At 46.3% G+C, this 17,982-nt stretch overlaps 1 protein-coding gene across 1 annotated transcript in view; it reads left to right on the forward strand.

The window, feature by feature from the left end:
• DGKB (diacylglycerol kinase beta) overlaps positions 1-17,982 on the forward strand; it is a 698,074-nt gene that overhangs the window by 236,008 nt on the left and 444,084 nt on the right. Inside the window, exons 11-12 of the mRNA XM_069094439.1 lie at positions 3,181-3,269; positions 3,649-3,765. Coding sequence (XP_068950540.1) covers positions 3,181-3,269; positions 3,649-3,765 — 206 coding nt within the window. The remainder of the gene's footprint in view (positions 1-3,180; positions 3,270-3,648; positions 3,766-17,982) is intronic.

The raw sequence follows: 17,982 nt of genomic DNA on the forward strand, positions 1-17,982 counted from the left end.
TTCCTTCCTTCCTTCCTTCCTTCCTTCCTTCCTTCCTTCCTTCCTTCTTTCTTTCCATTATCTTAGAGTCAGGCAGGGAGGGTACAGTGAAATACTCCTTCATTCCACAGACTCAGAATCTGAGTTGGGAGGACATTTAGTCCAATGCATAAATGAACAGAGAATCCAGTGGTAAGATTCCTTGGTGGCCAGAGAAGGTGAAGTTTGTTCGTGTTTCCCCTTTCTGCTGTGCTTAGATTTGTTGTTATCCCTCACTCACATGGCTTATACCCATCCCTAACTGACTGATAAACCCCAAGGATGGTGATTGTATTCTATTTAATTGTTATGTCCCCCATACCTGACAAGTAGGTTGGCTGAGATGGTTTACGGTGATCATCCTATGGGTTGCTAGATAGATAAAAATCTTCCCTTCATGTCACTAAAGAATCTGCTTGAATCAGAATTAATGAATAATAGAATTATTTATTTAACTTGTTTGGCAGCATAAAGAGATAAGAAACACTGAAATCTCAAGAAGGGCTGGCCATGGGTGGGCTTTGTGGGGTATGTCCAATGCTTTGGGTTCAGAAAGCTGACTTTCATGTCTTCTGATCATCTCACTTGACTTGGGCCACCTCTACCAAGCTTCAGTTCAGCTGCTTTGTGAACTCCTAGAAAAGGAAGCAGTGACCATTGAGAGCCATGACAGCTTCCTCAAGGACAGGCCATGCCCCATTCATGTTATTTCTGACAAGTTTTCAAATGTCTAGATCATGAAAATACTAGAGATAAAGCTTACTTAGATTTTAACATAGATTAGATTTAACTTAAATTTGAACAGAGCATTCAATAAAGCATCTCATCATATTTTGGTGGCAAGTTTGGAGAAATGTGGGCCATATGTAAATCTACCCAGTGGTGTTTGGAGCTGTTTGTCTGATCTGACTCAAAAAGAATTTCTTCATTCAGGACTTGATGTCAGTTCTGAAGGAGGCCTCCCACAGAGCACCCCAGGGGTCTGTTCTTGGCCCTCTTCTGCTTCCCATTTTCCTCAGTAGCTTGGAGACAGGCCTCCAGGGGGTGGCTTGCTCAGCCAGTGTTCAGATGACACCCAGCTAGGAGGGAGAGCTCAGATATTAAGTTACAGAGTGAGGGTTTTACAGGAGCTTGCCAGCCATTGATGCTGGAATGAGCCTGATAAGGTGATTTTAGTAAAGAAAAATAAAGTGTCTGGCATGTGGGTGCAAGAAACTGATTTCAAAAGCGGTAGGAGAGGGACGCATCATTAGACAGCAGTTTGTCTTGATAAACAGCTCAGGGTTTCAGCGGGTTGTGAGTTCACATTAATCAGCGATGTGATGTCATAGCTCCAAAGTGACTGAGCTCTGGCTGCTTTGAGAAAGGAAAGGAGGAGGGGGGTGGTGGTCCTCATGTGCCCACCCTGAGGTGCTGTGGGCATGGCTGCATGCTGCAGTTTAAGGGCATGGGGAAGTTGGGGAGTATCTGTGCAGGGCAGAATGAAGAAAGGCTTAGAACCCATACTATCTGAGCATTGGGTGAAAAAATGGGGGTGTCAAGGAGGGAGTATAGAAGGTTCAGAGCAGGGGAAGGGCATGATCCTATCTTTAAGGATTTAAGGGGCAGGCCTATGGAAGAGAAATTTATTCTTCGTGGCCCACAGGACAGAAGCAGAAACAATGGGCAGCAGTTCCAAAGAGGCAAATTAGAGCTTCAGTTTTAGGAGAATCTCCCTACCAGTTTGAGCCATCCCAATATGGGAAGGAGAGGGGTGATAGGTGACCCCGATGGAGGCCTTTAAGCAGAGTGTGTGGGTTGAACTCAATGGTTACTGAGGTTCATAAGATCTGAGATCTCGATGGGAAGGAACCCAATCCAACCCCCTCATTTTACAGATGATGAAACGGAGGCCCAAGTGGGCAAATGGCTCGTCCAAGACCACAGTGGAAGTGATGTCAGAAGCAGGATCTGAAGTCAGATCCTGTGCTCTGGGATCGGGACTCTGCCACAGAAAACATCTGTGCCGTCTTTCTCCGAGAAAGACAATGGAATCATACAAGTGAATCCTTTAGCTGAAATACCCTGAAGATATAAGGAACATGGCTTGGGGTGATGTTGGTTCCTTAAACATTCTCTCTCCCATTAATAATGGAAAAAACAAGTCTGGTAGAATCATAAACTTTGAGGGGAGGGGGCCTTGGGTCATCTGATTCCATCAGGGCCCCCCCCCCCATTATGACAGGAGTGGGAATGGGAATTGACCTGCCCAAGATCACCCAAATAGTAGGTAGAAAACCCGGCTTTTAGTTTGGGATCTTTAGTCCCGAATTTAGGAGTCTTTTCTTTGTGATCTATGGTCTTCCCCTAGGAGCTTTCCCTCCTCCTCTCCCATATTTTCATATATTCAGTGTTCTTAGACGTGTAACTTTATTTTGTCAAATGAACATATTTGTGTTAAGCTAAATTTCTTTAAGAATCTCAACATACAAAGGAATTAGGGATAGTGTTGTTATAATACATTTGACTATTTTCCTGACATTTTCATTCTCTTCATATATTTTTCCTTCAATATTCAGACAAGTTTATAAAGCAAAACATGTGGTTTAGTAAAGGAAAATATTGTCTGCAGAGACAGAATTCGGACTCATATTGGCTTGGCCTGAAGGATAGCCACTGCTCTCTGGGGGAGGAGGGGGTAAAAACGACAACACAGAGCCATTGAAGGTTGGGATAAATCAATGAACAGCTCAGACTCAACTTCTGGGGTCTGATCTCCAAGTGGCCAGCTGCTCCCCTTGCCTATAGCTGGTAAAACGTAGATTTCCTTCTGATGAGCAAATGACACTAAGCCATTTGGCAGTCATCAATTTTTCCTTAATATTTTAGTCATTTGAGAGTTATTGTGAAAAATTTTAGTGAGGACTGATTTAATTAAGCATTTCCTGCTATGCCATGATGCAGTCATTGTGGCTTTTCCCATGCAGAATATTTCCTGTGCTAATTGGCCTTTTGTATCTCATGGCAAAAACCAGTCTCCTTTAGCTTGTCCCTGCTGAGACTGATTGAATTGATTAGACGGCGATGGGTGGGATGAGGAGGCCCTGCTAAGGCCGGCCTCTCTCTGGAAAAACACAATCCGGACAAGGAGAAATTGGTGTTTATGCATGTGCTTCCTTTCAGTTTGCAAGTACACGGTCCACGAGCGCTGTGTGGCAAGGGCGCCTCCTTCTTGCATCAAGACCTACGTGAAGTCCAAAAAGAACACAGACGTGAGTGCCGTGTCTGTCTTGGCTCCTGGAGGGTGGCGAGCCCCTGCCACCTTGTTCCTGCTCATCCCGTTCCATCCTGGGTCACGCCTCATTAATGGATCCATGGCGAGGCTCAGGGCTCATTGTCTCTCTCTTGTCACAATTGCTCTGTCCTACTTCATGCACTGTTCCTGGGTCAGTGACAAGGCAAGCTTTGCCATCTTACCCCTACCTGTCTTGTCCTACCTGGATCATGTACCATTACCCGGTCAGTGGCTCGGCCAGACTCACTGTCTTATCACCCCTGCCCATTGTTTCATTCAATGACCATTCATTCAATGGTCATGCACCATTACAGGGCCCGTGTCAACTTATCCTTGCCCCTCCTGTCTCTTCCTAGGTCATGCACCATTACTGGGTTGAAGGCAACTGCCCAACCAAGTGTGACAAGTGTCATAAAAATGTGAAATGCTACCAAGGCCTGACTGGACTTCACTGTGTTTGGTGTCAGATCACTGTGAGTAAAATGAACAATAGTCACGGGCAGGCAGGTGCCTTACAGGCCACGTGGGCACTGGGAAACGTGGGGAGGATGACACGCGTTAACGTGTCCCCGGGGTCTTCTCAATGGGGCATCTCATAGATGAGGGAAGGCAGGTGGAGGACGGAGCATTGGAAGGCTCCCTTGAGGTCACCTAGTCCAGTCCCCTCGTTTCATAGTGGAACGAATTGATTCCTTAATGTATCAGGGCTGGGTCAGAGCTGCTCCTAAGGCCCCAAGGGAAAGACTCTGAGGTTCCAAAGGTCACTTCTCTCTGCAAAAGCTGCTCAGAATCTGCTTCAAACCAATCCCCCACCCCGGAGCAGCCACTCATAGCCCACACAGGCTTCATGCTTGAGTCCTCATTGCTGACAGCAGTCAGTATAGACAGGCCTCTGAGTAATGGCACTCTGGTGGCTTCTGTAGGCTCGTGTGGTCAGAGGGCTGGCACCTGTCCCATGTCTGAAGGAAGCTCTGGTCTCGTTATTGTAAAGAGGGAACGATAGAGGGGACTGTCTGAGCTGAGTCAACAGAGACACGCTCTGGGGGTGGCAGTGCGGGCAGGGGCTGGGGTTCTCAGAGGCCTGCTAGACACACACAGGTAATGAGAACTGTGCACTATGACATACGGTTTGGAATGCAAGGAAGCGTATTTTAAAGAGAAATAGATTTTCTTCACACATTTTAAGCTATTACTCAGCACACAATTTTATTTATACTTGGAATTGTTTTCAAACTTTATAAAAAATGGGCCTTTTTATTGTTCTCAATTACGAGTGGTTAAAAGGGAATTTCTAACACAAAGATACAAATCTGGGTCTTGATTTCAGTTTTCAGCCAAACTTTGAAGAAGACAGAAGGCTCTGGAAGTTTGGAATTGCTTTCTTTTTCTTTCTTTTTTTTTCATGATCCTTAGAATGTCTCCATGTTTGCATCACTGTCCACTCATCTCTGATTCCCCTTATCCTGTAGCCACTCCCATCTTTGGAATCATGTTGTTTTCATTTCTGACCTTTTAGGGGCCTGCCCCTGTTATTGTACAATGGAGACAGAGAGACCCACAGAGAGGGAAAGAGACAGACAGACAGACAGACAGAGACAGAGCCAGAGGGAGGAAGAAAATAAAATTAGGTGACATTTATATAGCACGTTATAAAATGCATTCACAATACTTTATGTGTGTGTGTGTGTGTGTGTGTGTATTATTGAGGCCCTCAAGATGTTACTGTGCACACATGAGAACACTGAGTCCAAGAGGTCCACTAAGGCCTCACCAGATTAGGACATGTTAAGGATGAGACGCAAGGCTGGAATCTCACTGAATACAACTCCCTCCTGGTAGCCGCTATGCTCTGTGGAGTCTCTCTGGTTTGATGATTTAATTATTATTTTTGGGAGCGTGCATTTTGATTCAGTAAATTGAAATTCAAGCTTAATTTACCAGGGGCTATAATGCTAATGGTGTTGGGATTGAAGGCTTGGCCCTCCTTCCCAGTCCCCTCTTGTCCCTCTGTGATTTTTCCTTCACCTTCACTTCAGAACTCATTCTTAGCAGAAAAAGCATCTCCTCTCTGTGATTCCTTCACCAAGCTTAAGTTCAGCACCTACTGTGTGTCCAGCTCTGTGTCAAACACTGGGGATACAGAGAAAGGCCAGCTTCTGCCCTCCCAGAGCTCCCTGCCATCAGTTCATTTAAGAAATTCCTACTGTGTGTGAAGCCCTGTTCTGGGTGGGGATAGAGTCAGGAGAGAGAAGATGATGGGAGACACCATCCCTGCCCTCACACAGTTTCCAGTCCAAGGGCTTGATACCATGGACCAGAAAGCCCCCATTGAAACCTTGGCATCCAGGCCTTGGAATTTTCCTGGCCAATTCTTTGATGAGCCTTTGTTTATTATAAGAGACACAAACATGCCTGTGGGACCCAGAGGGTTCTCAAACCTTACAGAATTTTGTGTATTTATGACAGGACAAGAAAAGGAAGAGAGAACAAGAAGGGGAGGCATGGGGGGGAGAAGGGGTAGTAGGCCCTCCCAAAGGGGAGGAGCAAGGCAATGGGAACCTCTGGACTGTGGAGATAGGAGGGTGCACTTCTCTGCACCGGACCCAGCTGCACAAGCCTGATCCCAGCCTGGCCCAGATCCAGGGACACGCACAGAGTCCGGCTTGGGGTGCCAACAGCAGATGCTTTGTCCTTCATACCCTCAGTGCCTCCTTCATGGTCTGGGGTCCTGTGTTAACTCAGCCAAGTTCAGGCGACTCTTAAGAGCCCTTAACATGCAGCTCCGCTTCCTCCTGCCAACCCCAATCATTGGTGTTCAAACTCTTGCCCCTTCCCTTTATCCCACCTATCTATATCTCTGACTTTTGCCCACTCCCACCCCAAGCTGGTACCTTTGAACAAGCCTCCTGACTTGGCCAGGGTTCCTACAGAGGAGAAGGGAAACTGGCCCCTGGAACTTCACCTGAAGAGGAAGACTGGCCTCTCCAGCCTCACCTACACCAGCCCAGAGACTCAGGCCAGACTCCTCAGAAGGGGAGGGGGGTCTACAGCCAGCTCACCCCCACACACACACACACTCTTGACCACCCGTTATCCTGTGTCTGCCTGGGGCTGGCTACGTGCCCATGGCGCCATCCTGCATGCCCTGAATCCTCCCTGTGGACCCAGACTCTGCACTCTGACTCGCACCCCGAGCCCAGCCAGAAGATAAAGCCTTATTCAGATGTCAAAGTCATCTGGGTAGACAGTCATTATGCCCGTAGAGACAGGAACCCGATATGGGAAAGTGGACCTCCCCCCGCGAGAACTTACCCCCCCCCCCAATACACTCCCAACCCAACCTGGCTGGGAGTTAGCTGGTAATTCTAGGTGGCTTCTTGGCTCAGAAGGTTAAGGAAGAGCCCTGGAAGGCCCATCTTAGAAGCGGGCTGCAGTTTAGAGGCCCAGGTATCCATGCTGGAGTCTTTCCTCTGGGCTGGCCAGGCAGTGAGAGCCAAGGCTTTGGGGCCAGACGCTGTCAGTTGGAGCTGAGCAGGCAGGGTCTGGGTCCGGCCCTTCCCCCAGAGAATGCCAGTCGAAGCAACATGAAAATGGTGATGGGAGGGCTCAGCGGCCTCAGAGATCGCTCACTCACAGCCAAGCCAGTGGTGCAAGGCCTTCTCTCCCAGCCGCTGCTGAGTTCATTCTCCTCCCTCAGCTCTGGCCACATCGTTCCCTCCACTGTCAAGGGTGTATCTCCTTCCCCTGTCTTTCTAAATTTGACCTAAATTCAAGGCCTTTCTACTCCCAGGAATGTTTCTGACATCAGTCCCCTCGTCTAGACTCAGAAGCCAAAGGCCTTGGTCGGGCCTTCCCCCTGTCCCCTCTGCTTCCAGAACTATGACAGTGACCTCTTCTTCATTCTTCCTGCCTTCAGCCTCTCTCTACCTCCATCCACCCTTCACACAGCTGCATTGGCTACCCATCGCTATCTCCTACCTGTTCAGGAAGGTCGATAGCGTGCATCAAAGTTGGCTTAGATACTCGGAAAAAGTCATTATCTCATCATGTCCTCCTGCCCTGGGTACCTCGGCAGCCTGCCCCCACCTGTTCTTCCTTTGTGATTTTTGCTGATGTCCCCCAATGCACTGAACACCTCTTTTGGGGTGTTTGTCATTCCCCAGGCTCAGGGCAGCCTTGCCTCTGACCATATGCTGTTTCTTCTCATGATTGGTGAGTGTCTCTCTGGCCTCTTCCTGCCCTCAGCTGGTCAGAAGGACACCTAGCCATTGCATCCTGGTCTCTTTGGCTGCCATTTTCCCCCTAGCTGAGACCTGCCTATCTCCTGCAGAGATGCACTAACCCCTGGGCTGCCCTGACAGGTCCCTTGCCTGCCCGGACACCACCCTCAGGCTGAACCCTCAGTGATGTTAATGACCCCCTGTACTCATCTGATAATGATTATCAGACCCCTCCTGTCACGCCCTCATCCCAATGAACTTGAAGCCCCTGCTGTCCTCATGGACTCTGTTCTCCAGCCCCTTCTGAGCCTCCATTCTCCCTGCCTCTCTCACATCTCCAGTTGTCACTTTCCCCCTTTCCCCTGTGCTCTCTGTAATACAGGCTCTGTAGGTAACACACTGGCTTTCATCTTCTCCCTGCATCTTCTGTCCCTGACTGGGACTCGGCTCCTTCCTGATAAATCAGCCCCCTGGCCGCCTGTTTCAGCACTGGTCACATTTTCATCCATCAGCCAAACTCATTGACTGAGGTGTGGGAATGCACCAGCTAGGTGGTGAAATAAGTAAATTCTCAGTTTGGGAGTCAGGAAGACCTGAGTTCAAATCCAGGCTCAGACACATATTAGCTGGGTGACCTTGGACAAGTCACTTAACCTGTCTGCCTCATTTTACTCAACTGTAAAATGGAGTTAGCCATAGCACCCACCTCCCAGGGTTTTGTGAGGATTAACTATAAGGTCACATAATAGGCACTTAATGTTTCCTTCACTGTTACACCCAAAGCTCCCCTCACTCCTTGGAGGTTCATTCAATCCGTATCAGCTGCTCAGTGAGGATTTGATAGAGGTTTTTTTCCACCAGCCTCCAGGACTCTCGCCTTCTTTTCTCCGTGAGGTCAGTGCCAGCTCACGTTCTTTCTCTCTCCTCCTAGAGGACCGCAGCACACGTGATGACACTCTCTCAAACCCCCTCACCTCCCAGATCCTCAGCTTGCTCGTATCCCTCGACCCCATCTCAGCTGCACAGATAGATCGATGGCCCTATTCTGGGTCTTTCCATCCCCCACAAATGATCCTCTTCTTTCTTCATGAGCTCTGACATTTCCTTATCTAATGACAATCTGTCTTTCCACCTCTCCTCTGCCTTGCAGCTGAAATGCAACAGTCCTCAGCATGACTTCCAGGGACTCCAACCCCTAGATCTGTCCCAGACCATCACCTCTTCAATGCTTGTACCCTCCTTCCTTCCACATCTTGACCCCTTGGTGAGCTGGTTTCACTCTATACTGTCCTCTGGAAACCCTTTCCCCCCAATAATATTGCTGATTGTGCCTTGGATATCTGCACCATCTACTTGCTTCACTGATGCTGAATGGATCTGGAGGAAATCACAAAATCATGCTGACTAGGTCACCTACACATTAATGTGCTTTATCTCACCTGCCCCCCCCGCCCGAAGCAAGAGAAATGTTCTGTACTTCCCCAATTGGCTCACTATCCCCCTCTTCACAGTGGCTCTCCCCAACATTTCCATCCTTCCTCAGAATTCCCATGGCTCCCCCTGCTCCCACCCTCCCTCTTGGTTGAAAACTTTGTCTTATATTTTACAGAAAAGGATTGAGGCCATTTCCCAAGAGCTCATTCTCTTCTCTCCTTCTCAGCTCACATCTCCCAGATGCCTCCTCCTTCTATCTCCACCTTTACTGGTCTCATACAGTGATGTGCCTCTTCTCCTCACCAAGGCAAACCCCTCACCTGCCCTAGTAACCCTATGCCATCCTAATTTCCCAGCAGATTGACCCCCTCAAGAGTTCCTTACTTACCAATCTCTCCCTGTCTCACTGACTGTTTCCCTAATGCTTCCAAACCTGTCCATTCTTCCCCATCTTCAAAAAACTCTCTCTTGGAAAGTGTCTTGCTTTCATCCAATATGTAATCTCCCTTTTGCAGGCATGAGAAGAGTGTCTGTAATGGGTATCTTCACTTTCTTCTGAACTATCTACCCTCTGGCTTCTAAGATCGTCATCTGCCCCAAACTGTTCTCTCCCAAGTTACCAAGGATCCCTTAATTGCCAGATCTAATGGTCTTTTCCCAATCTTCGGCCTTCTTGACCTTTCTGAAGCTTGGAACACTGTTGAGTGCCCTGTTCTTGATGCTGCCACCCTCCCAATCACTCAGCCTTACAACCAAGGTGCCATATTCCCCACTTTCATCCTCTCTATCCAATCTACTGTCTGATCCTGGTGATTTTATCTTCTCTCCTCTGACATTGCCCCCACCCTGGTTCAAGGCCTCAGCACCTCGTTTCTGGACTTTTGCAATAGTCTGTGGCTGGGTCCGCCTGCCCCAAGGTTCTGCCCTTTCCACTCAGTCCTTGGCTGAGCATTTCTAAAGGGCAGATCTGACCCCCATACTCAAGGGACTCCCAGTCATCTTCAGGTTAAAAACATCCTCTCTCTGTCGTGCAGCCTCCCCTCTCCCAGGTTTCTTCTGTCTTCCTCCCACACCCTTACTCTATCCTGCAAAGGCACTTGTATCTTTGTCATTCCTCTGACAAGTCCCTCCATCTTTCAGCTCTGGGCATTTTCCCTGGAATTCTTTCCTTCCCCATCTCTACCTCCTGCTTTCTGTGGATTCCTTCATTCAGTCCAGATAAAATCCCACCTTCTCAAGGAAGTTTCCTTCTCCCAATTCCCTTTAGCTCTAGTTCCTTCCCTCTGTTGATCATCTCCAGTTAAATAGTGACTCAATAGATAGAGCACTGGGCCTGCGTTCACATCTAACTCCATTAACTTACCAGCTGTGTGACCCTGACCAAGTCACATAACTTCTATTTACCTCAGTTTCCTCAACTATAAAATGGCAATCGTAATAGTACCTTCCTTACAGGATTTTATGGGAATCAAATGAGATAATCATGGTGGCACAGTGACTGACACATAGCAGGCATCATATAAATCCTTATTTCCCCATCCCCCTTCCCTTCCCGCAATCTATCCTGTATACATTTTGTTTGTACACACTCGCTGGTCTGTGTCCCTCCCAATAGACTTGTGAACTCCTTAAGAGCAGGGGGTTATTTTGCCTTTTTTTGTGTTACCAGCTCTTAGCGCACAGTAGGTACTTCGCAGGTCTTCATCGACTGTTTACGCTTAGACCCTGACTCTCCTGTGCCACGTCCCATATCCACGTCCCGTATCCACGTCCGCTACCACAACATGTGTCTCCGTCGTTCTTGGTTTATGCTCAGCTCATGGGTGTGCATGATGTCCCATCCTGGGTCACGCGGATCATCGTGGGACATTGTGGAAGAGAAAGCCCTGAGGCGATGTGTCTCCAGTGGCAGCACAGGGGCCCATTAGCTCCCCTCTAACCAGACTCTTTGTTCCTAGAAGGAGGGAGTAGTGTCCTCTCCTTGCCCCCCATCCTCATCCCCTGCCCCAGGCCTGCTAGGCACTCCTAAATGAATTATCAAAGCACCACATTTCTTTTTTTTTTCTTTTCATGTAAGATAATATAATTAAGATAAGATATAATAATAATATATAAGATAATTATAAACAAACAGATGTTTTGTTTAACTGCATCTAGATAAGTTGCCCCATAATACTCCAATCTAGATCAACTTTGTAGGGTGAGCTGTCACCCAACATGGAAAGTCTCCTTTCAGGCCAATCTCTTCCCTATTTACTTAAGGAACTTAGGCTCCGGTAGTATACCTGTTGGCCTCAGTTTACCACATGGGCCTATGTGAAATTTGCCTCCTAAGTAGTAGCTCATTTTCCCCCAAAATATTACCCTCAGCCCTTTTAATGCGATGTGTGCACACATTTACACTCACAAGATACATTGAACTATGATTTAGGCAGCAAAAGTCCTTTCTAAGCAAAGAATCACATCAGCATTAGGCCTTTCTGTGGCCTTTATTAGGGTCCCGTAAGCCATACTCAGTATCCTTCTCTTCCCTGATCTTCCACTCATCCTTCATTCCCAAGCCTCCCCTGATCCCTGTTCCCATTTATTTCCACTGAAGTTTATGTCCAAGGGGCCTCAGATTCCCAAAGCATATGGTGCTGCCTACCCTGTGGTCTGTGACCACAAAGCCCTAGTCAGGCTGGCACCCTGTGTCTGAAGGGTGAATGAATCGGTGTGGACCTTACAGGCCTGGAGGTGAAAGCAACCCTATTTGTAACAGCTCCCTGTCTGACTTCAGAACCACAAAGTTACACTCTTTTTATTAAAATATTGAATTCCACATAGTAATTTCAAAAGGTTAAAACTGACTGGAAAGGAGTTTAAGCTTTTTACAAATGTCAGAATTCAGAGAGCTTGCTGGAATTTGTAGAAGATTAGGGAAAAAGGTTCTGTACCTTGACAGATATATTTCTTCAGTGCAAGTGACCTGCTTTTTAGGGGAATGGTTTTTGCTCACTCTTTTCCTCCTTCCCTGAGTTCCATTAAAAGTTTGTCTTATATTATTCTTGCAGAATCATAGGCACTTAGACTGGAAAGCGCCCTCCGTGGCCGTCTTGTCCACCTGACACTCTGAAGGAGGCCACATGAGATGCTATACACAGAGAATCTTGCAAATGTTGGAGAGCTGTAGAGCGGTAGCTCTTGTCATTAGCTATTATTCTCATGGTAGCACGGTGGCGAGGGTCTTCTGGGGCCTCACTTGGAGACTTGCAAGGAGGAAGAGCTCGGGCCTTCGTGGGGAAGCCCACTCCACTGTCACAGATCTCTCGTGGTCAGAAAGTGGGTTTGGCTTTTCTTGGCTATTTTTTCTTTTTTTTTTTTTTTTGCCTTTTGGATGGCAATTGGGGTTAAGTAACTTGCCCAAGGTCACACGGCTGGTTTTTTGTGTGGGTGTTAAGTGTCTGAGGCCGGAACCGAACTCGGGTTCTCCTGACTCCGGGGCCGGCGCTCTCCTCACTGCGCCACCTGGCCTCCCTCTGTGTTTGTTGTTCGTGACCCAGCCAATGCTCAATTCCTGACTCTTGTAGCCGTTGTTCCTGGGTCTGTCCCCCCAGAGTGTGCCACAGCCTTACTGAGGGCAGATTTCCTGTTCAACCTGAACCTTCTTTGCCCCCCCCCCTTTTCAGTAGCCCATAGAACCTGAACTCAAGAACCTCCCAATACTGGTTTTCTTCCTCCTGATCTTCTTCCTGTTGGTGCTCGTCCTCTAACACGTGCTCTGAAGCTGCCATCTTATCCACTGCTCACTCACAATTTGGGCCCCAGAGTGTAATCACGATGTCCCAAAAGGCTTTAAAGGAAACCTTGAGAGGCTGCACTGCTGTGCTTTTTTTTCATTGATTATCAGTTTGTGTCAATTAGTTATCTAGACATAATTGACTTTTAGAAAGTGGTGCAGTAAGAGTAGTTGGACAAAACACACCCTCTTCCCAAGATTAACATACGCACCCACTACTCCTATACAAAATCCAGAGATAAGTGGGCTCAGGTGTAGAGTACACATGTGGGATAAGAGTGAATCACAGCTCAGAGTATCTGCAAGTCTCCCTGTTCTTGGGACACTTAGGAAGTTCCCCTGGCACGCTGTCTGATTTTTCTGTGTTTCTTGTAGAACCTCAAATTTCCCTTTCACATTATTTCCAAACTAATCTTAGCCTTCCGCACAAACCCAACTACCAGTATCTGTGGTGCCATGGGTGATATCAGGGTGCTGATGGGAAGATGGGGAGTCCAAAGTTCTTTGTATCCTTCAACATTCTTAAGGTTCTCCTGCAGGCAAAGGCAGAAAGGGGAAACTGAGACCCAAGCTGAGGTCATCTCCACTGCCCAATTAATCGCATCTCTAGGGCCTAAGTGGAAGTCTTACAACGAAGATTTCAGTGGAAATCTCTGTTTTGGAAAAAGCTAGATATTTTATAGGCAATCCATAGGGTTTCCTCAGTCACTTAGGAAAGGCTTCCCTTCACTCTAGTCCATCCAGTGCTCTTCAAGATCTTTTCTCATTTAGTCTAAAATATTTGCTTTTTTGAAATGTGTTCTTACCTGGTTAAGTTATTGGGGTATAGCATCTTATCACTTACTTTAGGGAGAGTGGACTAATTGATTGAACAACTCAATAACCACCAAGCTTGCACTACAGTGTGACCTCAAAGCAAAGACACGTGGCTTCAGCAATATTAATCTTGCATCCCGAAAGGTACTATCTTTCTAGATATACTACAAGATGGCATCAGCATGTGTGTCTACTCAATTCAAGCTCATAGTTCATTTCAAGCCCTTAGAACTTGCTCTCGAACATTGATTCCCTGATTTCCTATTTGTGCAAACTGGTTTTGAGTCTGGAGAGAACACTTTGAACTCACCCCTAGGGAATTTCATTTTCTACATCACATCCCAGTGATCTGTCCTATCAGGAGTACTTTTGGATTCTGACTCTTTAATCCCTGACTTAGCTATTCTTCTCAGGTTTATGTTTTCAGAAAAATTAATGGGATTTCCCACTTTGCCTTTATCTAAGTCATTAGATATGGTATCCGGGCTCAGTCCAGATGCCAGGCACATTCCCCTGGTGATGCTTCTCCAAGCTGACATCAAACGGTTAATGGCTACTGACGGAGTCTCACCCATAAACTGATTCCAAGTCCTTGGAATCAGACCCTTGTCTAACACACATTTGCTCATCTCTGTCACTAGAAGAGCATGGAATACTTTATCATATCAATGTCTCAAAGCAAGAAGTATTTATTAAATGCCCACTGGATGACAGGCACTGTGCTAAGTGACAGCGTAAAAAGCAAGGTCCCAGAAAGTCTGTCCTTTCAAGGAACTCCCAGTCAATGGGGACACAACGCACAGAAAGCTGTGGTCAAACAAGGAATCTAAGAATACGTGAGGGGTTTGCTTTGGCAAGAAGGCCTGTGAGACAAGAGGGAAGGAGATAGTACCAGGCCAACTATGTGTAAGCATTCTCTTGATCTACCAGTTAAGTCATTCTAGTCACAAAGAATCGAGCTTTATTGGGCATGACCTCTTCTCAATGACATTCTGATTCTTCGTAATCATTGCTTCCTCTTCCAGATGTTCATTATTCAATTCTAAAAATACCCCATAGAAATTACCAGTTATCCTAGTCAAGCTCACTAGCCTATACTTGGTAGACTCAATTCTCCACTTGCCTTTTTTCTCCCCAAATATGACACTTGCCCTTCTCCAGTCCTGCAGGATACCTCTCCTGCCCTCCATGATTTTTCAAAGAACACTAAAAGTATGTGAGGAAACACACTGGATACTTCTTTCAGTTCATCTGGGCAAGGGCACTTGAATTGATCACTGCCATCTAAGTCATCTCATAAAATTTCCTTTCTTATCAAAGAATTACAGAGTAAGAGAATCACAAGTGACCTCAGCACCTTCTGGGCCAACCCATATACAAAGGTATCTCCATTCTAACATACCTGACAGGTAGTGATTCAGTCGATGCTTGAAGAATTCTAAATAGAACCAAAAACCTCTTGGGACAACTCTGATGCCCACTTTTGGGTCATCAGGTCCAACCTATACCTAATCTAAGATCCCCTCAAGAATGGCTCTCACTGGTAATCTTGTTGTTTATAGTTTTACATTACAGAATCCTCAGACTCTCACTAATCTTCAGTCTCTCCTTGTCCATTGGCTGCTTCCATTCTGCCTACAGACCCTTCTATGTCCTCAGCCCTCCTCACAAAACCGTCACTTGACCCATCTATGCCTATAAGCTATTATCTTCAATCTCTCCTCTGTTTGATGGGTAAATGCCTTAAGAAGGTTATCTACAACCAGTGCTTCCATTTCCTTTCTTCTCACCATCTCCTTAACTTTCTGCAGTCTGTCTTCTGACTTCATAATTCAACAGAAACTACTCTCTCCACAATCCTCACTGTTCCTCTATTTGCTAAATCTATTAGCCTTTTGTCATTCCTCATTCTTCTTGGCCCTTTGCAGCCTTTAACACTTTCAAGAGCCTTCTTCTTCTTGGCGCTCCCTTTCCGCTCAGTTTTAGTGGCGCTGCTCTTTCCTGGTTCTCCTCCTTGACTGGATCTTCATCTAGGTCTTATCTACTAGCCATGAATGTCCCTCAGAGTCTTCTGATATTTCACTTTGCCCTAGTGATCTCACTGGCACACATAGATTCAGTTATCATTGCTATGAAGGGGATTCTCTGACCTCTTTACCCAGATTCAGCCTCTTTCTTGACTTCTAGTCTTGCATCTTGCAACTGACTACATTTGCCATAGCTGTCCTGCAGATATCTTAGACTCAATAGGTCCAAAACCAAACTCATCATTTTTCTCCCAAACTCTCCCAATTTTGTAAATTTTCTCTTACAGTTGAGAAGCCCACCATCTGACAAGTCTCTCAGGATACAACCTAGTATCTTCATTGCCATGGCATTCCCTCCACATGCAATGAGTTGTCAAGTCCCTGTGACTTGTACGTTCCTAACATCTCTCAGATATGCCCCCTTCTCATCTGTCACAGCCACCACCCTGCTGCAGGCGCCCATCATGTCTTACTGCAGTGGTTACTGGTGAATCTGCCTGCCTCAGTCTTTCCAGCCACCAAAGGGCATTTCCTATAGTTCAAGTCTGACCATATCACCCCCTTATTCAGTAAATTCTAGTAACCTCTCATTACCTAAATGATTGAATATAAAGTCCTGTTTGGCTCTGTGTCTTTCCAGTGTTTTTATATTTTAGTCTTTTCCATAGACTTTCAGTTCCAACACTCCTTCTGGACCCTAGGCATTTTCTTTAGCTGCCCCCGCCCCCCCGTCTGGAATTCTTTCCCTCCTCATCCAGTTTCTTGGTTTCTTTGGTTTCTGTCATGTCCTTGTCCATTCCTGCTCCTTCTTAATGCTAGCCCCTTCCTTCTGCTGGTCATCTTAATATGAAATGATAAACGTATATATGCTCCTGTACATACGTATGTCTATAGATATATATCATCTATCTACCTCTAGGTGTCTGTCCATAGTGGGTTTACATGTTCATCAGACTTCAGTGCAGGGAGTATTTGTTGTTGTCGTTTGGCTTTTCTTTGTGTCTCTATTCCTTAGCATGATGCCTGACACATAGTAGGTGCTTAATAAATACTCATTTATTCAAACCCGGCCTCAGACACTTAACACAAAAACTAGTGGTGTGAGCTTGGGCAAGTCACTTAACCCCAATTGCCCTCCAAAAAGCAAAAATCATAAAATACTCATGTATTTGACTTTATACCTTCTTTACCTTTTTTTTTTCTTATTTCTCCCTAACCCTCCTAGGCTGAAAGTTCAGCAGCTGTTCATGGGCCAGTGCCTAAACTCATTGCTATGGAAGCTTTATCCTGCTCCATTTATGTTAGTGGTAGACTTTGTGCAGACACCCACTCATTGTTAGCCCTCCTATAGTTTCACACTCTGACCCCGCCATGCCCGCTCCAGGAGCATCAGGGACTTAAGGAGCTGACCACCATTCCCAGCTTGTTGATCTTCTTAAAAAGCTAAATTTGTGCTGAGTTCCCCTTTCAGCCACAGAGAATGTACATTTCTTTTTCTTTCTCATCAGAATTATTTGTCTTGATGACTTTGTATATTTCTTTGTCCATTGATTCAGATACCTGTTTCTTTCCAGAATCAGTGCTCCTTGATAAACTGGATTCTTCCCTTTGCCTCATTTTATCCCCACTATCTTTTTCTTACTCATTGTGGCAGCATCTTCAGGCGGTAAAATGCCTGGGATTCAGTTCCACACTTCCAGACACTGCGATAGAATCCTGGCTTGCTATCTGGCTGCCCATAGAGCTTTCTCCAGTGATCAATCTATTCACTGGCCAAAGAATGTGAATTTATTAGATACCATACAAAGTGTCTTACCTTGCAATTAGTGATGAGAACTTTGTGACCCAAAAGATATGGAACATAGAATCTGCCAAGTACAACTCCTCTAGAAAATTGGTAAGAACTGGTCTTAGAAAGAGATGTTACGGGGTCTTTCTCATGCTTGGTTATGTGTCGTGACCCTGTATCTGGTGGTAGTCAGGGTTGGCATAAGGAAGAAATATGGGCAGCACATTTTGCAAAGTTACTGAAATCTACACTTGCCCGCGACCCTAGTTCCTTTATCGTGGTTCTGTTCATCTTTTTTCTTTCACATTCTGAGTAAAGCTCCTACTCTCCCTAGGGTTGCACAGGAAAATCATCAAATAACATTTTAATTGGGAGAACTAAAAAACAGAGACATCCTGTGGGGTCTGGTGGGCCACATTGTGTCTGCTGAACCTATCTCAGGGGTCACTGCTCTGTCTGGGGGTGTTCCAACATCGCCCCTATTCTCCACTATAGCCATAACAAGTCAGCACTTGTTTTACCTCTGGGAAAGTCAGTGGACAATCCTGTTGGTGTGGTGGGCTGAATTCCAAGTTAGCAGACCGTATTAAGAGAGAAAGACAGAGGCAGACAGAGACAAAGAGAGA

This window comes from Petaurus breviceps, unplaced genomic scaffold (genome assembly GCF_028583685.1).
Source record: "Petaurus breviceps papuanus isolate PSGF00001 unplaced genomic scaffold, PetGlider_PUasm1.0 218, whole genome shotgun sequence".
NCBI classification, from domain to species: Eukaryota; Metazoa; Chordata; class Mammalia; order Diprotodontia; family Petauridae; genus Petaurus; species Petaurus breviceps.